This window comes from Trichomycterus rosablanca, chromosome 6, assembly GCF_030014385.1.
Source record: "Trichomycterus rosablanca isolate fTriRos1 chromosome 6, fTriRos1.hap1, whole genome shotgun sequence".
Taxonomy (NCBI): domain Eukaryota; kingdom Metazoa; phylum Chordata; class Actinopteri; order Siluriformes; family Trichomycteridae; genus Trichomycterus; species Trichomycterus rosablanca.
This window is the reverse complement of record NC_085993.1, coordinates 32,792,357-32,816,272: the sequence shown is the minus strand read 5'-3', so window position 1 is coordinate 32,816,272 and position 23,916 is coordinate 32,792,357. Positions and strand designations below refer to the sequence as shown.

The 23,916-nt window shown below is 41.6% G+C and overlaps 1 protein-coding gene across 1 annotated transcript in view; it reads right to left on the bottom strand.

Annotated features, from left to right (window-relative positions):
• pkp4 (plakophilin 4) overlaps window positions 1-23,916 on the bottom strand; it is a 79,726-nt gene that overhangs the window by 53,323 nt on the left and 2,487 nt on the right. The window contains exons 2-3 of the mRNA XM_062997685.1: window positions 6,096-6,235; window positions 2,072-2,184 (exon numbers count right to left, since the gene is read on the bottom strand). Of these exons, the coding sequence (XP_062853755.1) occupies window positions 2,072-2,184; window positions 6,096-6,230 (248 nt within the window). The 5' untranslated portion in view covers window positions 6,231-6,235. The remainder of the gene's footprint in view (window positions 1-2,071; window positions 2,185-6,095; window positions 6,236-23,916) is intronic.

Below are 23,916 nucleotides of genomic sequence, written 5' to 3'. Positions count from 1 at the left end.
ATGTAAGGAACACTGCATTTTTATTTTATTTGCATTTTTCATACTGTCCCAACTTTTTCTGATTTGGGGTTGTACATAATCACCATAGGATTAATTTTTTCCAGTGTCGTACCAACTTTTTAATGCCACCAGCAAAAAATGTTTTTGGTTGAGCGTGTAGCCACTGATGCAGCACTGCTTTCACATCATAATCACATGAAAATCTTAAAGCTTCTTTGAGCGGTTCAAAAAGGTGTAAATCAGATGGCGCTAAATCTGGATTATAAGCTCTCTCAGTCTCTCAGACATGACCAATTACTACTCCTCCCACCCTCACCGTTTCCAACCAAAATATAAAAGTGTGGAACTTTCTAAAGATCCCTTGCACACCAAACGATTAGCAAACAGTCAGTCAGTGGGAGGTAAAATGTGTGTATATCTATATAATCCCAAACATAATTTGTGTTCATGTTTGTGAATAGTGCAGTTTTGGCATGTTATGATTCCACAATAACTTGGTTAGTCATATAAACTATAATCTGATGGTTTATGTAGTGAATCTTGCTAAATTTCTTATAGATAAATTTGCCCTAAACTATAAACAGACATGTAATCCGCCAGCTGGAGTCTTCCTGTGAAAATTCTAAAATTGGATGAACTGAAAGACAAGTCACCAAAACTTGCATATTCAGCAATGTGCAGACGTGAGTCAGATAAAAAAAAAAAAAAAAAAAAAAGAGTTTCATCCAAGTAGGGCTGCATGTTTAATTGCTAGCCTCTGTACTATTCCCTGTTTATAGCATCCAGTTTTCAAAATTTTCAATTGAACACTTGCTATTACCACCAATATGAATCTGATTTCTTTTTTTTTTGCATTTTCCCCCAATTTTCCTCCCAATCTAGTCGTATCCAATTACCCGATTGCATTACGCTTCCTCTCTACTGATACTGATCTCCGCTTCTGATTGAGGAGAGCGAGACTGACACACGCCCCCTCCGACACATGTGCAGTAGCCGACTGCATCTTTTCACCTGCACATGGTGAGCTCATATGCGAATCAGCTTTGTGTATGAAGAGCCACACCCTGTTCACTGAATTATTCCTCAACTCAACCATCAACCAGCCAGCAGAGGTCGTAATTGCATCAGTTATGAGGTCCCTATCCGGCTCCTCACCCTGTATGAACAACAGCCAATCGTTGTTTATGTAGCCGGATGGCAGAGATAAGTTTCAAACCAAAGAGTTCAAAATGTCAGCTCTGGTGTGAAGCAGCACCTGAATTTGATTTCTTATATAAATGTTAATTTAGCTATTAATTAAGCTTGACTAATTGATATGAAATAAAAACTTTCACCATTTCAGAACGTGTTAACAAAAGCTGTAAAAACTAAACATGAAATATTTAGCAAAAAATTATGGATATTAAGTAAATTAATTTTTTTATTTATTAATGCATATTCTCCCCTTTTTCTCCCTTTTAGTGCATCCAATTGCCCCATTGCATCATGCTTCCTCCAATGCTTCCACCAATGCCGATCTCTGCTATGATTGAAAAGATCGAAGCTAACCCACACCCCCTCCGACACGTGGGCAGCATGCCGTATGCACTTTGACGAGTGCAGTGCAGCTTAGCTGCGTGTACGGAGGGACACACCCTAAGATCACTCTTTTCTCATCTCTGTGCAGGCGCCATCAATTAGCCAGCAGAGGTCGTAATTGCATTAGTCATGAGAGAGACCCTATCCAGCTTAGTCCCGCCCATATGAACAACAGGCCAGTCGGTGTTCATGTGGCCGCTTAGCCTCAGCCGGCAAGGCAGAGCTGGGATTTGATACGATGTATTCGAGATCCCAGCTCTGGTTCCAGTGTGTGTTTTTACCGCTGCGCCACCGGAGTGGCTCAAAATATTAATTATTAATAGTTTTTAATTAAAATTAATTATTAATAGTTATTTCATCGTTTTGGCTATGTTTTTAACACCTGCATCTATCTTAAATGTCCCAATAATAGCTAACAGAGTTTTTATACTGTAAAAAAATGTCACAGTGTAACCTCCCTGATGCGGTTTGATAAAAAAAAAAAGCAGCATACCTGTCACTGGCAGCACCTGGAGACTCCGCCCCCAACCTGCATCGTTCCAGCTGATTGGCCACAATCTGTCTCTCCACCTCAAGCTCTCTGGTCAGCCGTTCAAACTGAAGTTCCTTTGCCACAGTTCAAAAGGAGCAAAGAAAGGTTTAGGAAAACCAGAATTTTTAAGCGAACAGAACCTTCAACATGAAGCATTTTAGTAAAGCAGAGCTTCTCATGCTGTCAAATAACCATCCGATTCTTCCTGATAACAGTCACTCTTGCTGTCTTACTGGCTCTCTGGCTATTCCTTCACTCCTCAACACTCTATTACTTTGTGTGTGTATACGCGTGTGTGTGTGTGTTGCTGTTGTGACAACTGTGCCGTCTTGTGCTTTGTCTTTTACAAAATGGCTCACTGAGGCAGCTGTTTCAAATGGACACACATGGTGTTTACACAACAGCAAGCACAAATACACATTCTCAGACACAAAGACAAATAATACAACATGTTCTGAGAAGCAGTGAGGCAGGTAACTATTTGATTTAATTAAATTCATTTTTATGTTTTCTTTAATTTTTTTAACTAGGCGCTAACAAACATCTAACAAATCAAGTGGAAAATCAGTGTTCATAACAGCGTTAATAAGAAATCTGCTTCTAAACTTTGTACAATAAAATACGTTATGCCACAGTAGTTTGATTGTTTTACACACTGAGATGCCAGTCAGGGCAAGTCTCCACCATTCAACCCAGTGCTCACAGTGACACATCATCTTTTGTGTACCTTCACAAGCAAGAGCGAATTAAACACTCATACACACAAATGTATAGTGGTTTTTATTGACTTTACAACATTTAACCACCTGTAATTATTAAAATACAGCCACAGGAAAGCAGGTATTTAACCACTGTTATTTCTGTTGTTTATTAATATACACTGATCAGCCATAACATTAAAACCACCTCCTTGTTTCTACACTCACTGTCCATTTTATCAGCTCCACTTTGTAGTTCTACAATTACTGACTGTAGTCCATATGTTTCTCTACAAATCTTTTTAGCCCCTTTTCATTCTGTTCTTCAATGGTCAGGACTCCCACAGGACCAGCACAAAGCAGGTATTATAAAGGTGGTGGATCATTCTCAGCACTGTAGTGACACTGACATGGTGGTGGTGTGTTAGTGTGTGTTGTGCTGGTATGAGTGGATCAGACACAGCAGCGCTGCTGGAGTTTTTAAATACCGTTTCCACTCACTGTCCACTCTATTAGACACTCCTACCTAGTTGGTCCACCTTGTAGATGTAAAGTCAGAGACGATCGCTCATCTATTGCTGCTGTTTGAGTTGGTTATCTTTGAGATGTTCATCAGTGGTCACAGGACGCTGTCCACGGGGCGCTGTTGGCTGGATATATTTTTGGTTGGTGGACTATTCTCAGTTTAGCAGGGACAGTGAGGTGTTTAAAAACTCCATCAGCGCTGCTGTGTCTGATCCACTCATACCAGCACAACACACACTGACACACCACCACCATGTCAGTGTCACTGCAGTGCTGAGAATGACCCACCAAACAAATAATACCTGATCTGTACTGGTCCTGGGAGAGTCCTGACAATTGAAGAACAGCATGAAAGGGGTCTAACAAAGCATGCAGAGAAACAGAGGGAGTACAGTCAGTAATTGTAGAACTACAAAGTGCTCCTATATGGTAGGTGGAGCTGATAAAATGGACAGTGAGTGTAGAAACAAGGATATGGTTTTAATGTTATGGCTGATCAGTGTATATAGTAATTACTTATGTTATAACTGTATGTGGAGCATTCATGCATGGTTGAAATGCCAAAATCTTAGACTTGTTACATTATATGGCCAAAAGTATGCAGACACCCCCTAATTATTGAGTTCAGGTGTTTTAGATACATCCATTGCAAACAGGTAAAAATAATCAATTTTAATAAAAATGTGTCCAACTATAATGTGACATGTTGATAAAGTCAATTTTTGCTCCAGCATGACTTAGCACACTTGTGCACAAAGCAAGGTACAAAAAGACATGGATTTACAAACATTAACCTGACTGAACAGATTTGGGATGAATTAAACCAAGACCTTTTGATTAAGGTCGGTTCCTGACCATAAAAATGCACTTTTAACTGATTGGCTACAAATACCTTCAGACACCCTCCACACAAATGCCCAGGATGCAATGTCCTACAAGCTCATGGTCAAGTGTTTATGTAATCATTATACTCGAAGCTCAAGTATTAGTTAATGCTGTTCAGTTCAGTTCAACTATTAAACACTTTTATTGTGGTCATTCCAAAATGTTAGCTTAAATTTAAACACCCCTTACTGTTGAATAACTTTAAAGGCATTAACATAAGAGCTATAATATAAAGCCAAAATGCTGTCATAAGTTTTTTCATACTGATCATTATTTTGTAAAAAATATAAAATTTTATAACTGCATTTAAACAATAGCCTCTTACACCACCTTCCTAATATTGTGTTGGTTCCCCTTTTGTTGCCAAAACAGCCCTGTGATGCACTGTGTATTCTGACACCTTTCTATCATAACCAGCATTAACTACTTTTAAGCAATTTGAGCTACAGTAGTTCGTCTATTGGATCAAACCACACTGGCCAGCCTTCGCTCCCCACATACATCAGTGAGCCTTGGCCGCCCATGACCCTGTCGCAGGTTTACCACTGTTCCTTCCTTGGACTACTTTTGACAGATACTGACCACTGCAGACCGGGAACACCCCACAAGAGCTGCAGTTTTGGAGATTCTCTGACCCAGTCGTCTAGCCATCACAATTTGGCCCTTGTCAAACTCGCTCAAATCATTACGCTTGCCGATTTTCCTGCTTCTAACACATCAACTTTGAGGATAAAATGTTCACTTGCTGCCTAATATATCCCACCCACTAACAGGTGCAGTGATGAAGAGATAATCAGTGTTATTCACTTCACCTCTCAGTGGTCATAATGTTATGGCTCATCAGTGTAAATACCTAAATTGAAAAATTATTATGTTTTATACTGTTGGAGTACTCGCTCAGACCCAATTTATTATTATTATTTGCCATAATGAAAATAGTATGTTATTTTTAGAGCACAGGGTCAGCCATCGTAAAGGCCTTGCTCAAGGGCCCAACAGAGACTGCATGGCAGAGCTGGGATTCAAATTCTCAATAATAAACTTTTATATATATATTTATATTTTATTAAATACTGAAGTTATTAAACATATTTGCATTTTTAATATATACCTTACAACTGATTATACTGATTTTATAAAGATATAGATGACACTCTAAAATAAAATTTTAAGCCATTTACTGCCAGTACCAAATGATTCATAATTTACTATAAAATCTTTAATTATTATATTATCTTAATTATTTTAATAGTAGTATAAAAGTAGATTGGACAGTTTTAAGATTTTCTTTTGGTTTAAAAGGAAAATGTTTGCAAATAGATGTTACACTCCCTTTAAAACTACAGCTAGGTTAGGTTTGATGTTAGCAAAAAATTTTCTCCAAACACATGTGAAGCAGTCAGTCATGTCTTTACACCAGCCAGCAGTGAATTTTTTAAGCAATCAGAGGGCCACTGTCTCCGTATTTCTTAATCACTCATGTCAGCGCCTTGATAACAATGTAGGAGTCATTTTTGCAGTGGCAATGAGAATAAACATTTTCTCTTTCAAATGCAATCAATCTTGTCTATTAAGAGCCTGGTCAGGTTTGCCAGCGTTATCTACACAAACTCCAGACTTGAGTCTTGGCAGTGGTCCACCTGCCAAATGGAATATAACATTTACTTAGGATTAGTTTTCATCCTAGATCTGGTTTAACTGGTTCCCAATACCACCTGTTTTAAAAAGAGGAAGGCTTTATTTGCATTGTGATAACTAAAAGATCACTTTATACAAGCAGAATTACCCTTCTAAATAATTTTTGTTTGTTGCATCAACATTTTAAAATGGAAGTGGTTATTAATTTTAAAAATATAAGATGTAATTGTCTGCAGTACCTGCTCTTTGACGGAGGCCAGGATGTTAGTGGCGGTGCTTTCCATCTCCATCTTATTGGCACTGGATCCTTCCTCACAGCTCTGTTCCTCCTCCTCCTCCCCCCCTGCTACAGTCTCCTGCTCAGGAGCAGGCATCTCCTCTACACACACACACACACACACACCATTAATGCCCTACTCCGATTTTATTACACACCAGCTCAACAAGAGCTTCATCTTAAAATCCATAATAACCCGTCAACTGTTTCAGTTATGCCATCTCTGACAGCACAGCCAGTTCCACCTCATCATCGTTGGAATGACAATTTCTTTGTGTAATACAGCAGCCACCGTTCTTCAAGCCTTTACTACAAGCAATTCCCAGCATACAGCATAGCTGCGCATTCCAGAAAATAAGAATGCAAAAGATTAGTGTGTTCCAGTAACCCAGCAGGTAAAATGATCACAAGACAACGTGCTACCCTTCAGATCGTTCCAGCACAGCAAAAGGTAAAAATAACTTAAACAGCATGGGCACAATGACCCACCAACTCAAAGCGGCTATTCCTCGTTTCTCCTATTATCCATGAATTTATAGACCTGCTATATTATTTATTCATTAGTGCCATTTGACATTCACAGGTCAAGGGAACTAATCCAATCACTAAAGTTTATTAAACCCTTTTTAATTTAATAAAACTTTTAAAGGTAAGCCTTTTAAGCTTTTTAAAAGGAAATGATGTAACCACATCCTATTTTCATTCAGCAAATTGTGTAAGCCAGTTATTTTTTTATAAAAACTGTAATACAATTAAATTGGTAGTTCCTCACCACCACCTAATTTTCAATTCATCTCCCCACATTACCCATTAGTTTGTGAGACAATAAAGTGAAATAAAAGGAAAATATTGTAGAAAAAAGCAAATTTATTTTTTTTATTAAAAGAAAATAATAGTAACGAAAAAATTAATGGAATTAAAGTAATGTGGTAAGGAGACTGGTGGAAAGAAAAAGGACAGAGGAAAAAGAAGAAATGAATAAAAAGGAAGGGAACAACAATTAAGGTAAAAAAGAAAAGAAAATGAAATAGGTTATTTGAGGAATGACAATGAAAAAAAGAGAAAGGAACAGAATAAAAAACGAAAAATAAGAAAAGAAGAAAGAAAGTGCCAGAATTAGCCATAACATTATGACCACCGCCTTGTTTCTACACTCACTGTCCATATTATCAGCTCCACTTAGCATAGAGAAGCACTTTGTAGTTCTACAATTACTGACTGTAGTCCATCTATTTCTCTACATACTTTTTTAAACTCCAGCAGCCTTGCTGTGTCTTATCCACTTATACCAGCACAACACACACTAACACACCACCACCATGTCAGTGTCACTGCAGTGCTGCGAATGATCCACCACCCAAATAATACCTGCTCTGTAGTGGTCATGAAAGGGGGCTAACAAAGCATGCAGACAAACAGATGGACTACAGTCAGTAATTGTAGAACTACAAAGTGCTCCTATATGGTAAGTGGAGCTGATAAAATGGACAGTGAGTGTAGAAACCAGGAGGTGGTTTTAATGTTATGGCTGATCGGTGTATGAGGAGTATATAGAGAAACATTAAACTGTATCAGTTGAAATTAACCTCACATTGTACGCCAACACAATACACATGTCTCTCTCTAAAACTATTCACCTTTTCAGAGTAGTTATTCAACAGGGAAAATCCTGGCACAATTTACAAACACACTCCCACTCAAACACAAGCAAAAAAAGAATGAAAAGCTAATCGGAGATCATCGTCAAGTGTGAAATAGCATAGGTGTGAAATAGCATAGGTTCTCACTCACAAAGGAACATGTTATAGATGTAAGGGGTGGTCTTGGGTCTAGGCAGACTCCAGCCGCTAGGGGTCAACAGCGAGCCGGCAATCAGGCCTAATGCCCAGCACCTGTGTACAGGTCTATAAAGAGACAGAGAAACAGCCAGAACTTGCTGGTTCTTTGTCTCATGCGAGCAAACACACGCAGCCGGTAATCTTGGTAGAGGATTGAAAGTTTTCACTCTCACCCCATTTCTCTCTAATCTCAAGTTGTTCTCTCTCTCTCTCTCTAGTAAAAGAAAAGAAAAGAAAGAAAAGCAAAGAAAGAAAAAAAAAACAAAAGAAATATATATATATTTATTTTAATATATATATATTTATTAGTAAGTGAATATTAAAATATTAGTTCAGTCATTCTCTCTGTTAATTTATTATTATAGTTCTATATTTTCTGTTGGGAAAGCCTTTTGTTTTGTTTACCCCTTTTTCTCATAACTCATGAGGTGGCCATTGTTCCCCTGGCAATCCTTTGTTCTTCATTTTTTCCCGCTCAAACTTTTCCCCAAAACAGGTGGTGTTTGTATTTTCTTTTGCACCTGTTCAAGCACATTAGTTTTGAACCCACCTGAGTTGACACACTTTATAAAGAACCTGATTAGCTGAGTGGTAGAGCACTTGATCAGTGTTCTGACGACCTGGGTTCAAATCCCACTAGGAGAGTTTTTTGTTTGTTAGTTAAATTGCCTAATTCACAGATTACTAAGCACTTGGGTCCAATTCCCAATTGATCTGGTAGCTCATCTAGTAAAGACACCTGCGTGGTACGCAGGGGTTTGGTGTTCAGATCCACCACTGGGTGAGCGCCATTACAGAAAGAACCAGCCAGATTATGGACCCAGCTCAGCAGTCTGATCTGGATCAGGTAAAGGCTGCCTTAGGCAACCAGGGAGCAGCCATTGGGAGACATGAACAGGCACTGCAACAAATCCTTATGCAATTGCAGGGTCTTACTGAGGCAATTGCCCAGGCTACCTCAGCTCCTCCTGTGGTGCCTGGACCCTCCCAGGCTGAGGTACAGGGGACAGCATTGGTAGCTGCTGCAGCTCCTGCCCCTCGACCAGAACCACACTTGCCCGCCCCAGAACGCTATACAGGTGAACAAGGTGCTTGCCGGGGTTTTCTCCTGCAGTGCTCGTTAGCATTCGAGCAGCAACCATCCCGATTCCCCACCGAACGGGCCAAGGTTGCGTATATTGTGTCGCTTCTTTCGGGACGGGCCCTTGTTTGGGCTACGCCGGTGTGGGAATCCCAGCCAGAGGTGTGTGCCTCTGCAGTCCAGTTCATGGCAGCCCTGCGCCAGACCTTTGACAACCCGGTCTGTGGAGGAGAGACTGGGGCCCAGCTCCTTAACCTCAGGCAGGGCAGGAGATCGGTTGCAGATTATGCTATCGAGTTCCGTACGCTCGCCGCAGAAAGCGGGTGGAACTCAGTGGCACTACAAGCAGCCTTCCAGCAAGGCCTCTGTGAGGATCTGAGAGATGAGCTTGCTCTCTGCGACCCCCCTACTACACTGGAGGAATTAATTGAACTGGCCCTAAGAGTTGACAACCGGCTCCGGGAACGACGCCGGCACAAAGAGTCTGGTGGTTCCCGCAAGGTGTCACCCTCAGTTCCCCACACAACCCAACAGGGTTTTACTGATACAGGTGTTCAGCCTATGCAATTAGGCCACACACGTCTCTCACGCCAGGAGCGTGAGTCACGTATTCAAGAAGGTAGGTGCTTGTACTGTGGACAGTCGGGGCATCTGCGTTCAGCTTGCCCGGAACTCCAGGGAAACGACCGGGTCTATCAGGGCAGGGGAGGCCCCCGATAGAGTCCTCACGACCTCCCCGTACATCTGGAGTGTTCCTCCACACCACCCTCTTGTGGGGGACCTCAGAAAAACATTTAGGAGCCTTTGTAGATTCTGGGGCTGCTGGGAATTTTGTGGACCTTGCAATAGCCAGGGAATTAGGTCTACCCTTGGTTGAATTAGAAGAGCCTATGCCAATCTCTGCTATTGATGGACAATCCCTTGAACCAGGGGTAGTCACACTACAGACAAGGCCTATAACGTTGCTGATTGGACAGCATTCAGAGCTGATCACCTTTTATGTGATCAGGGCTCCAGACCTACAATTGGTCTTAGGGTTTCCTTGGCTGCAGCGCCACAATCCCCATTTGGACTGGCTCTCCCGGTCTGTGATCTCTTGGGGGCCCATGTGCCAGTCTTCCTGCTTGCGAGTGCCCCAGCTCTGGGGTAAGCATGCTAACTCTGGGCTGGCAGAAGGACCAGACCCTTCTCTCATTCCTAAGGAATACAGAGACCTTTTCAAGGTCTTTAGTAAAGAAAAGGCCCAGATCCTGCCACCCCATCGGTCCTTTGATATGGCTATAAAACTCCTTCCAGGTACTAGCCCCCCCAGAGGTCGGCTCTTCTCTCTGTCGGGCCCAGAACGAAGAGCTATGGAGGAATATATCCAGGAGGCCCTGGCCTTAGGATTTATACGACCATCCTCATCCCCAGCAGGGGCAGGTTTCTTCTTTGTTGGGAAGAAGGATGGGGGCCTTCGACCCTGCATTGACTATCGGGGTCTGAATAAAATCACGGTCAAGGACCGGTATCCTCTGCCTCTCATGACCTCAGCTTTTGAGGCACTGCAACAGGCATCCGTCTTTACTAAGTTGGACCTGCGCAGTGCCTACAATCTAATACGTATCCGGGAGGGTGATGAGTGGAAGACCGCATTCATCACGCCGTCGGGCCATTATGAATATTTGGTTATGCCCTTCGGATTGATGAATGCGCCGGCCGTCTTCCAACGGTTCATCAATGAGGCCCTGAGGGAGGCCCTTGACCGCTACGTGTTTGTCTATCTGGATGACATCCTAATCTACAGCAGGACGATGGATGAACATGTAGCCCACGTCGGGCGAGTTCTCCAACTGCTGTTTGAGAATCACTTATATGTGAAGTTGGAGAAGTCGCATTTTCATGCCAGGTCTGTCTCTTTCTTGGGTTTCGTGGTGTCTCACAACTACTTGAGCATGGACCCGGCCAAGGTTCAAGCTGTGGCAGACTGGCCCCGCCCAACGTCGCTGAAATTAGTCCAGCGCTTCCTAGGCTTTGCGAATTTTTTTAGAAGATTTGTAAAAAACTTCAGTTCGGTGGCCGCACCTCTGACGGTCCTTACTCGCAAAACCTCTGGGCGATTCCTGTGGACCACGGAGGCCCAGGGAGCATTTGAGGAGCTCAAGCTGCGTCTGACCACAGCCCCTGTTCTCCAGCTTCCCCAAGCTAGTCTTCCGTTCGTGGTAGAGGTTGATGCATCTGAAGTTGGTGTGGGCGCTGTGCTGTCCCAGCGCTCAGGCCCGGCCCAGAAGCTACATCCATGCGCCTTCTTCTCACATCGCCTCACTCCCACCGAACGGAATTATGACGTGGGCGATCGAGAATTGCTAGCCATCAAATTGGCACTCGAGGAGTGGAGACACTGGCTAGAGGGAGCAGACCAACCGTTTTTAGTCTGGACAGATCACAAAAACCTGACATACCTCCAGCAGGCAAAGCGCCTGAACCCCCGTCAGGCCAGGTGGGCGCTGTTCTTTGCCAGGTTTGATTTTGTCCTGTCATACCGGCCGGGTACTAAGAACACTAAACCCGACGCTCTCTCTCGTCAGTGGGAACCCCCCTCACAGAGGCAGATGCCCGAGGCTGTGATCCCCAAGGCCCGTCTCATAGCGCCTATTCGCTGGGGCATGGAGGAGGCCATACAGCAAGCCCAACGGACAGAACCTGACCCTGGTGGTGGACCCCCGGGTAGACTGTATGTCCCCTCCACTGTCAGGAAGAAAGTCCTTCAGTGGGGACACACCTCGTCTTTTGCAGCACACCCAGGGGCCACCCGCACGCTGGAATTTATACGGAGGCGGTTTTGGTGGCCCCACATGGATCGCGATACGCGGGCTTTTGTAATCGCATGTGCAATTTGTGCCCAAAACAAGGACCCCAGAACAAAGCCAGCTGGACTCCTACACCCCTTGCCTATCCCATCACGCCCATGGTCGCACGTCTCCCTTGACTTTATCACTGGGCTTCCCCCATCAAAGGGGAAGATCGTGATATTGGTCGTTGTGGACCGCTTTTCCAAAGCGAGTCATTTTATTGCACTAACAAAGCTACCATCGGCTAGGGAGACAGCCGGGTTGTTCCTGCAACACGTGGTGAGGCTTCATGGGTTGCCAAGGGAGGTGGTGTCTGACAGAGGTCCACAGTTTTCCAGCCGGTTCTGGGGGGCCTTTTGCCGAAATCTAGGGTCTGAGGTGAGCCTGTCATCCGGGTTCCATCCTCAGTCGAATGGCCAAATGGAGAGGGTCAACCAGGACCTGGAACGGACTCTTCGGTGCCTGGCATCCTCTAATCCCTCCTCCTGGTCAGACCAACTAATGTGGGCGGAGATGGCTCACAACACATTATGGCACTCCTCACTAGGCATGTCCCCCTTTGAGTGCCAGTTTGGCTACACTCCGCCCATGTTTCCCGAACAGGAGATAGAAGCTTGGGTTTCATCGGTCAGACAATTTATACGGCGGTGTCGTACAACTTGGAACAGAGCCAAAATAGCCCTGAGAACTGCAGTGAGCACACAAAAACGAAATGCAGATCAAAAGCGCAGGCCAGGACCCTCCTTCCGTCCAGGCCAGCGGGTATGGCTCTCAGCCAAAGACCTACCACTTCGAGTCTCCTCTCGTAAGCTGGCCCCACGTTATATAGGCCCATTCAAAGTACTCCGTAGGGTCAACCCGGTCTCCTACCGTCTAGCCCTGCCTCCCTCCATGCGTGTCAACCCCACCTTCCACGTCTCCCGCCTCAAGCCCGTTCTCTGTTCCACCAGGGCTCCTGCCCCGTCAGCACCCCGCACGGTAGGCGGGGGTCCAGCTTACACGGTCCGAAGCCTCCTTGATGTCCGCCGTGTCCAGGGCAGTACACAGTATCTGGTGGACTGGGAGGGTTATGGTCCAGAAGAGCGCTCATGGGTCCCAGCTCGTCACATTCTGGATCCCGAACTCATCAGGGCCTTCAGGCGGGATCGTGCAGTGGGGTTGGGAACGTCAGGCGCCGTTCCTCGAGGGGGGGGTCCTGTAAGGGGTGGTCTTGGGTCTAGGCAGACTCCAGCCGCTAGGGGTCAACAGCGAGCCGGCAATCAGGCCTAATGCCCAGCACCTGTGTACAGGTCTATAAAGAGACAGAGAAACAGCCAGAACTTGCTGGTTCTTTGTCTCATGCGAGCAAACACACGCAGCCGGTAATCTTGGTAGAGGATTGAAAGTTTTCACTCTCACCCCATTTCTCTCTAATCTCAAGTTGTTCTCTCTCTCTCTCTCTAGTAAAAGAAAAGAAAAGAAAGAAAAGCAAAGAAAGAAAAAAAAACCAAAAGAAATATATATATATTTATATTAATATATATATATTTATTAGTAAGTGAATATTAAAATATTAGTTCAGTCATTCTCTCTGTTAATTTATTATTATAGTTCTATATTTTCTGTTGGGAAAGCCTTTTGTTTTGTTTACCCCTTTTTCTCATAACTCATGAGGTGGCCATTGTTCCCCTGGCAATCCTTTGTTCTTAATTTTTTCCCGCTCAAACTTTTCCCCAAAACAGGTGGTGTTTGTATTTTCTTTTGCACCTGTTCAAGCACATTAGTTTTGAACCCACCTGAGTTGACACACTTTATAAAGAACCTGATTAGCTGAGTGGTAGAGCACTTGATCAGTGTTCTGACGACCTGGGTTCAAATCCCACTAGGAGAGTTTTTTGTTTGTTAGTTAAATTGCCTAATTCACAGATTACTAAGCACTTGGGTCTAATTCCCAATTGATCTGGTAGCTCATCTAGTAAAGACACCTGCGTGGTACGCAGGGGTTTGGTGTTCAGATCCACCACTGGGTGAGCGCCATTACAATAGACACAAAGGAATCACAAAGGAATTTAATTACAGAATGTTTTGATAATCCAAATTTACTTCTCACCCCAGACTCACAAGTTTAAATCCCAACATCACAACCATCCAGCAAAATCTCAGCTGTACTTAGCTGTACAATGTTTACACTGCAAACAACATACAGTTTCTAATTTTTGTTATGCAGTAAATTGGTAATTGACTGTTATTAGTTACTGCTAACTGCTAACCATCAAATCTAAAGTTGTTCTAAATCATAGAAAACATTAATCCAACAGTCTGCTATTTCTGACCATTACATTTCTACTAATGCAATATAGCAAAGATCATATTCTTTATCATGTATCATAGAGTTATTTCAATTTAGTTTTGATATTTCATCAAGTATAAAACCTTGAATGATAAAAATAGGTGAAAAGCTAACTGACAGAATGAATAGTTACATTGTTAGCTATGTTGTGAAGTGTAGTGTCTAGACTCCATTATATTACTTCCAATGCACTGATGTTAACAGTTGTGAACTACATAATATTTAGTGATTTGTGGAAGTCACTACAATAGAATCAAAAGAAGTGTATGTGCAGTAGCTAAAATAATTTAAAAGCTAGATGTAGAGCCGCTCAGGTGGCGCAGTGGTAAAAACACACGCTGCAACCGGAGCTGGATCTCGAGTACGTCGTATTGAATCCAGCTTTGGCTTACCGACCGAGGCTGAGCGGCTATATGAACAATGATTGGCCCGTTGTTTAGATGGGCGGGACTAAGGTCGGAAGTGGGTCTCTCTCTGTCAGAATGGTGCAGTTATGACCTCTGCTGGCTGATTAGAGGCACCTACACAAGATGAGGAAGGAGTGCTCTTAGGGTGTGTCTCTCCGCACGCAATGCTAGGTGGCGCCACACTTGTCAATGTGTGGGTGGCAAGATGCATGCGGCTTGCTGCTCACGTGTCGGAGGGGATGTGGGTTGGCTTTGATCTCCTCGGTCAGGGCAGGGATCGGCAGAGGCAGAGAAGATGCGTGATGCAAGTTGGTCAATTGGACGCGCTAAAGGGGGAGAAAATGCATTAAAAAAAAAAAAGCTAGAAGTAGCTAAAGAAATTTAATTGTTTATTTTTTGTTATTTAAGTCAAATATGATAAACTCATCAAGTTTTTCAGATTTTAACTGACAATGAAATGGTTTGTATTTTAAATGTTCTCAATTCAAACAGATTTAAGCCTGGTTATTTGTGTAAAAATTACTGTTTATGGGTGAGTCATCATAACTGATTGGTCTCTGCTACTACTTGACGTCACAGGGCAAGACAACTTCTTCTGTGCTTTTCATCCATTTGTTTTAATAAGTGTGCTGGTGTTTTAGGTTAGAAATTTTATCATGATTCCCTGAAATTGGGATAGTTAAAGATATTATTGGCAAGCTGAAAGTGAAGATGGAATGGACCGTCTATACATCAACATCCTTGGGATAAGCATACTAAAATGGACAGGATAATGACCCTCTCAATCAAGAGGACACATTATCTACTACACAGGTTATAAGCAACAAATAAGAACTAGAGTGGCTCTCATCGTCAACAAATTGCAACACACAAAATATGACTTGAAGAACATACCACCTGCTGTTAAGGATATAATCAGGATTGGATTTCAGATGCTAGAGATTGACAGAGAATCAGAGGAGCTATGAATGAAACTTAAAGAGAGGAATAGAATAAAATGAAGAAATCATTCAATCAATGAAATGGAGAAAGCAATCAAATTTGGATGACCGATAATACAGGAGATGAAGAGAGAACAAAATTAAGAAGGAAAAATACCTTCTGAGGGAATTGAACCTTGAATTTCAGAGAGCCACAAGGAAGGACAAGGACCAGTACCATAACAACATCTGTACAGACACTGAAGCTGGAAACAAACATTTTTTTTCAACATCAAGTTGGTATGATAAGGGATGTCCATGCACAGTTCTCTACAATACATGACATTAATTGCCAAGACATTTTTATTATCCTAACTACATAGAACAAGCTGTTATAAGAAAAGTTAAAGACCAGAAAGAAAAGTTGGGACTTCTGAAGTGGTGGACAGCTTTTGGACTACTTGGATCAATTAATTAACACCAAAACATCCAGCAGTCAGGCAATACAACACAGACTAGCACTTGGTTAAACAGGGGGAATGCCTTTATTTGTCATATATACACATACAGACACGTACAGTACAACAAAATTTATTCTTCACGTATCCCAGCTGGAAGCTGGGGTCAGCCATTGTATTGCTCAAGGGCCCAATTGTGGCTGCATGGCAGAGTTGGGATTCAAACTATCAACCTTGATAGCCCAAAGCTCCACCCACTAGGCTACCACTGTCCCTGTGTGACAGAACTGGAAAAGGTCTTCAGATGTAAAGACTTAAAGTCTCCCCAAACAAGAATTAGACTTGTCCGGACCACAGTCTTCTCTGTGGTCCTTTATGGACTTAAATCTGGACAGTAAAAAGCGTGAAATTAAGAATATCAATGCCGTCGAACTTTGGTTTCAAGAATACCTTGGACTACAAAAAAGACAAACAAATGGAGCTTTGACCAAATCAAAGCCCAAATAACCAAATTGACTCTTTTTTTTTTGATAACTAGAACAGATTTATTGTAAAAGACAATTATGCTTTGAAGAGTTGAAGGTAAAGAGGAAAAGGATGGCCAGCAACAAGACGGATATAGATGGATACAATTAGAGAAATAATACTTGAGCTATAACAAAGCCTAAAGATAAGATATTATTGATCAAAACATAAAATGTTAATGTATTTCACTGCACTGCTACTCATTACAAAGTCTATACAGGTTTAATTAAAAAATCTAATTTTTTTTTTTTGATTGTTAAATATAAAAGTAAAAAACCTTTTTTAAAAGACATAATTGAACAAAAAATCTCTAGTTAGTTTTGACTTAAAAAGGCCCTGAAGTTTTACCAATTTTGACTGCTGGTGTTGTTTTCTTATTATGAAATGTTGTGTTAGCTTTATGCCACATGTAACAAGACCCACAGGACTTATAAAACCACATAATAGTCTTGCTAATAAATAAACAACACTAACAAGGTTTTAAATAAAATGTTCTTGCACATTAATGCACAATTAATGCAGTTTTCTCTTTAAACATGCTAACACTAAACAGCCATTTGCTGTTGGAATCTGGAAATCAGGGTAACTGGTGCATACTAAGCAGGTGAAGCGATATCAAAGTGCTTTTAGAGTGTGGTGGTGCACCATTTTACTACTATTCTGCAACAGAATGCACTTCTCTGCACAGACATAATCTAAAAAAGTCATCAGAAAGAAATCAACCTGTGACCTTATTAGAACAGTAAATGTCTAAACCAATAGCTCTGTCTGCGCCATAGATGTTGTGCTGGACTAATAAAAGTAAAAATGAACTATTTGTCAACAATCACCAATGGTCTGTATTAAGGCAGAAACAGAACGAAAACTCATTTGGCAACTGCTAAGCAAGGAGGGTGGCAAAGAAAGCATTGTATGTCTATAAGGACTAATGGATTCCACTAAATACAACACCATTTTGTAAGCAAATGTGACAATGTCATTACACAATAATACAACATTACACGACTTGTCATTACGTCATTACATGACGCTTATTTCTGAATTCCCTGCTGTGCTATCTGCTGTCTATAGTCTACGTAGTCCAAGGATGCGATCGGTTATGTTTTAACTGAACGGTAAGAGTGCCAGTGTTACTCATTCCTTCTGCAGTGAGCCACAGTGTCCAAGTTGCTGTCTACAGAGTAGATCCTGAGAAAAAAACCCAAACTAAAGCCCAACTGCTCAGAGCTATGCCTATGACTCTGCCTGCGCAGATGGCAGTGTTGCTTTTGTCACGCAACAAAGGACAGAGATAATGAAGGTAATCTGTGTAATTCATGATGTGAAAAATATACTCCAAATACAACTGAATACTGAAAGATATTTTTATTTGAGCTGCTCTTCACTAGTATGCATTAAAATGGACGCAAATAGATGTTGACTTGTTTTTTTTATTTTTGCAAATAAAATGTTTAAGGACATGCTACTTTTTTGCTGTTGTTCTATAAATGCACTTATGATGTAACATATGACTAACTTGCATATGATCATTTTAATTTAGACACAGAGTTATCCAACTTATATCACCATTGTAGCCAATATTTTTCTCTGGTGTTAACTGGAACAGTGAATCTACTTAGAAGTGGATAGCATGCTGAAATGTGTCCAAGGTCTGAGCAACAACACATGCAGAATATCCAAAAAATTCCAGAAAAAAAATTTCAAGACCTGCAGATGTATTTAGCCTCGGCCAAGGGCAGTGTTCATGACTGCACAATATGTAACAGACTAGCAAAATAAAGATTTATTGATAGGGTAGTAGTAGAGCTGGGCGGTATAACAGTTTATTCGGTATACCAGCTTTGATTCCTCATATGGTATGGATTTTTCATATACCGCCATACCGTAGCACAGTTAATACAAATCATAATAATGTGCGCTGCTTTGGAGCGCTGTGCAGATTAGATACTTGTTTACCAGGTAGCGTTAGCATAACAGTGTTAATAGATGAGAGAGAGGTTTTCTCGATATGGTGGAAAAAGTTAAACAGCGAAGAAATGAGCTGTGTCAGCAGTTTAGAAGTTTCATTTTGTTCTGACACAGATTAAAACACTATATACTGTACGGTTTGTCAGGCCACGGTTGTTGCAAAAAAGCAAACCGTGAAGCGACGTTACTACCAGGCCAAAAATACTTTCATTGCTATACTGACGTTATACCAACAACACTGAAGCAATCTGAAAGTATAACGGTTTAACTGTGCACTTCATCAGTGGTGACTGGGAGATTGCAAACGTCGTTTTATTTCTTAAAGGGCAAGCTAACGTAACGCTAGCATACTGATTCCATCATATGTTGTGTCATTTTGTGGGACAAGCAAACCTTATAGTACTCAAAACCTTCACTATATACATGGTGAAATGAAAATGTTATATATTACATGTACTTATGACAGTAAATTCAGCCACAGACATATAAAAAGTCTCAGTATTACAAAAAATTAAACATACTGTGATATACCAGGAAAACCTTCAGAATTGTAAAAAATACAGTGACACAAATTTATGGTCATCCCGCCCAGCCCTAGGTCGTAGGCAGGAAACCATTGTTAACCAAGATTAATAGCAGTGCTAGTCTGATTTCTGTAAAAATATAATCACAAACTCACAAACAATGTTTTTTGGACAACAAGGGCTTCATTATCTCTAGCAAAAAGTAAATACTGAATTTCATAGAAAAACAGTTAACAACAGCCAAAATGCCACAAAGGTTTCCACACTACATACAGAATGTTTAAGAAAATTATAAGGTCATCTGTAAATTAGCAGATGCTGAGGTGTAACTGGATGATTTAAAATGATTCAAATCCAAAATAGTCCAAAAACCAAAAGCAGTTTGCTAAAACTAAACAGAATTGAAGTTTTGAAGATCCAGACCTAAAACTAATAGATACACTGTGGTGAGACATGAGGTATCACGTCAGTTCAGTCTTTTTACTTAAGTCCTGTTTGGTTGAAATTATTGTTGTCTAATCTTATGTGTGATAAATACTCTCAAAAACAGATGTATTGCAATGTCCATTCGCTTGTTACTGTAGTGGTTCCCTTTAAAGATAAGTATTTTAAAACTGTAGTTTGTACTTAATTACATGTAAAAGTGCTTTACCACCCCAACAACAAATAGTACCTCCATTCCTGAAAGCAAAGCTGCAAATAAATGAACAAACTAACATTTATTAACAAATTAATTTTTCACAGCCCTGTAGGTAAATGTATTTTTTATTTATAGGACTGTGAAACGACATTCTTCCTAATTATTGAGTTTAAGTGTTTCCTCCACACCCATTACTAACAGGTGTATAAAATCAACTGTAAAAAATATTTGAAAAAGCCCCTATCTGTTCAAGCATGATGGTGTCCCTGTGCATAGCGGTCCATTAAGACATGGTTTGCTATGATTGGTATGGAGGAACTCCAGTGTCTGGCACAGAGTCCTAAGATTAACTCCACTGGGATAATAAGACATACTGAAACGTTGACTGTGAGCCAGTGTCACTCTTCCAACATTAGTGCCTGACCTCAGAAATGCCAGGCTAAATTACCTGAGGACACAATCCAAAAGCGTTTGGGAAGCCCTCCTAGACAAGTGGCTATGGGGGAAGGGGGGAAAGGAATTCTGAAGACTTGTTCACTTGGTAACACTGAACTCTGATTTCAATACTGTATCAGAAATAGAAATCCTAGTTCCTAACACTTCAGTTTCAGCTAGACATCTACAACTGTCAGGAAGAGAAGCTTAGTAGCACCACCACAGAGATTTGTTCTAAGAAGCTGTCTATCAGATCATGCTTTGGTCCAGTAGCTGACATTCACAGAAGAAACACTATCACTTTGACATTTTGCAAAGTTAAGCGTGAAGCTTTAATTTGACTGTAATAAAGGTTGCAGGGATGGCATACATCAATTGGCATACATTTGCTTCAGTGGCGGCTGCTGGTCTTTCAAAGAGGGGAAGCTCATTGTCAGCTTACATCATAAAATTTGTCAATTTATTTATACATAAATTCTGCCCCCCATTCCTTTTCAAGAAAATGGCCTGTGATCCTATCGAAGAAATGGGTTGCAGTTTGTCTTTCGACTTCACTCGCAAAATCCGCGATGGGACTGAAGCTCCCAGTGATTAAGTGATGGTGTAGAGCTCAAAATAGCTGTCAATCAAAACGGGATTCAGCCTTTCGACTGATCCTCCAATCATCTTGCAGAAGCTCCGCATCCAGACCCACCCACAGCTCTATTCACCCCCAGAGACGCTCAGCGTCCGGGGGCGGGACAAAATCGTGGCATTTATCCAATGACCGGCGAGTTTCGAAGCAATGAAAAAAAACGTTCCATGCAGTCCCATTTGAAGTGAATAGACACTCAGCTTCTACGGGCAAATGCATTGAGGCTACGGGAAAGAATGAGAAGTTAACAAAATCGAGTGGCGATTTGTGATAAGTAGCTGATTCTGAACGAACTCGTCTTCGAGATGAACGTGTTCTAACGCATTTGTAGTCAATGAAATGTTAACACAACTGTACATATTTGACCACTTAATTTTTGACATTTTAGGGGAAGCTGAGCTTCCCTTGCAGTCTTAGAGAAATCACCACTGATTTGCTTGTCACTGTAAAGGTTCCATTTAAAGGTAAGTCTTTTGTTTACTCTAGTTTGTATATAATTACACGTAAATGTGCTTTACTACCCCAACAACAAATAGTACTTCAGTCACACCCATTACTAACAGGTGTATAAAATCAGCTGTAAAATATAATCATGTGCCTTTAACGTTTTGGCAACAGTTTGAGAAAGGCCCTTATCTGTTCAAGCATGATGGTGTCCCCGTGCACAAAGGTCCATTAAGACATGGTTTGCTACGATTCGTATAGAGCAGTGGTCCCCAACCACCATGCTGCAGATTGGTACCGATCCGTGGGTCATTCATCACTGGGCCGCACAGAAAGAATAAATAATTAGAGATCGCTACAAGAGCAATTAAATTCCAAAACTCTTCGAGTGTTATTGTCACTCCCACTAGGTGGGAGCAGCTTCTCATTGCAGCGTAAAAAGCTTAGGATTCACACTGATTTTTCATTCTATAGTTATTCTATATTAAATCCTCCTGCCCCCGCCGGTCGTGAAATTATATCTTATATGAAACTGGTCCATGGTGCAAAAAAGGATGGGGACCGCTGCTATAGAGGAACTCAAGAGTCCTGCAAGAGTCCTGAGATTAACTCCACTGGGATAATGAGACAAACTAAAACACTGACTGTGAGCCAGTGTCACTCTTCCAACATCAGTGTCTGACCTTAAACAAGCCAGGGTAAAATACCTAAAGACACAATCCAAAATCTTGTCAGAAGCCCTCCTAGACAAGTGAGTGGTGGGAACATGGAATTCTGAAGGCTTGTTCACTTGTTAACACTGAGCTCTGATATGAATACTGTATCAAAAAAGAAACCCTAGTTCCTAATACTTCAGTTTCAGGTAGACAGATACAACTGTCAGGTATACGAACATCCTATGAACTGGCTTAGAAGAGAAGCTTAGTAACACCACTACAAAGATTTGTTCTAAGAAGCTGTCCATCAGATCCGGCTTTGATCCAGTAGCTGACATTCACAGAGAGAACACTACCACTTTGACATTTTGCAAAGTTAAGCATGAAGCTTTAATTTGACTGTAATAGAGGTAACAGGGGTCTTATTAAGCTTACAGGGATAGCACATATTCTTTCCCCAAAAGTATGTGGACACCCCTCCTAATTGAGTATTGGTATTCTAAACACATCCATTGCTAATGTGTATAAAATGTAATTATACAAAATGAATTATATGCTGTCAACTTTGTAGCAAGGCAGTATGGTGTCGCATCATAAAGTGGTGGTGACAAACTTTGGCAACTGTTACTGTTCCAGCATGACCTGTGCACAAAGTAAGGTCAATAAAAATAGGGTTTGATGAGTTTGTAGCAGTGTGCCAGGCCTTACTATCCAACACTAGTGCTTGTAACTCCATATTAATTTTCATTGTTCTGGAAAGTACAATACAGTGAATTCAGAAAGTTCACTTTAATGCACTGTGAATTTTATTCTGATTTGATATAATTACCATTTCTTTTTTTTTAATGCATTTTCTCCCCATTTTCCTCTCGATTTTAGCGCACTCAATTTTGTCTTCCGCTGCTGAGAGATATCAGATTGCATCCGAGGAGAGCACGTCGCTGTACACGCCTCTTCCGACACGTGTACAGCCCTCCTCTTCTCGCCCCTGCATTCTGCACAGGCGTCTCTTCCGCCAATCAGGGTCCTTACACAGCGTATGAAGACCCACCCACACACATAGTCCGGCCCCCACCCTGCAGATACGGTGGCCAATTAGTATCTGCTGCAGGCACTGCCAATTATGCCGGCTAGATGGCGCCCAGCCGACAGGTGGCAACACCGAGTTTTGAACCGAGGAGTTTCGTTTACCCATAATGACAAAACGGCTGGGCATGTCTGAGAGAGGGCATGCTGAGGGGATTCCTCATTGATGCTGCAATTGTGGCCTCTGCAGTAGGGCTGGGTGACTCATATCTCGATATTCTTTTGAGAAGTGGCGATATACGATACAATATAATGTAAACTTCACAGAGTACAATGGCAGGCCACTGCCCGAATTCGGGCAAAGAAATGAACAAGAATGAACTTATTAGTTATTAATGAGGTAGACCTGAATGATCTTAATGAACGTGGGGAAAATTAGTATAGCGGCACACACTGATAATGGTGGGCCAACTTGGTGTGTGTGTGCATGAAAGAGAGCGTGTTGGACAGTGCATTTGTGCTTTGTTTTATACGTTTTCAAATCGGTAACCTGTGTATCGTAGGCATACTCGATATAACGAATATGGTCAATTTCGATATATTGTAAAAAGTAATATCAAATATATCTATATTTGCGATATACCGCCAAGCCCTACTCTGCAGGCTGGTTGATGGCGCCTGCACAGGGACGAAGAATAATTAAGAGCCGTGTGTCTCTCTGTATGCAATACTGATCCCTGTTTTCACCCTTAGGTGAAAAGAAGTGGTTGGCTACTGTACATGAGTCAACTATATACAACATTATATACCCAGATTTGTGTCTTTCCAAACTATGTCCAATCAATTAAATAGCAACATTTGGACTACAGACAGGTGGTATTCTAGGCAAATCTCAAGAATAACTAGAATAGCATTACTCTGTTCACTGCTCCTAATGGTCTGCTCGCTGCTCTTCTAAAATATCAATTTCTCTCCATAAGACTCATTCTGTTGACCTTTATGTTCTAAGCCAGTCCACCAATGGGCCTCCTTGTGTCTGTGGATGCTGGCGCTCCTAGCATCCTTCA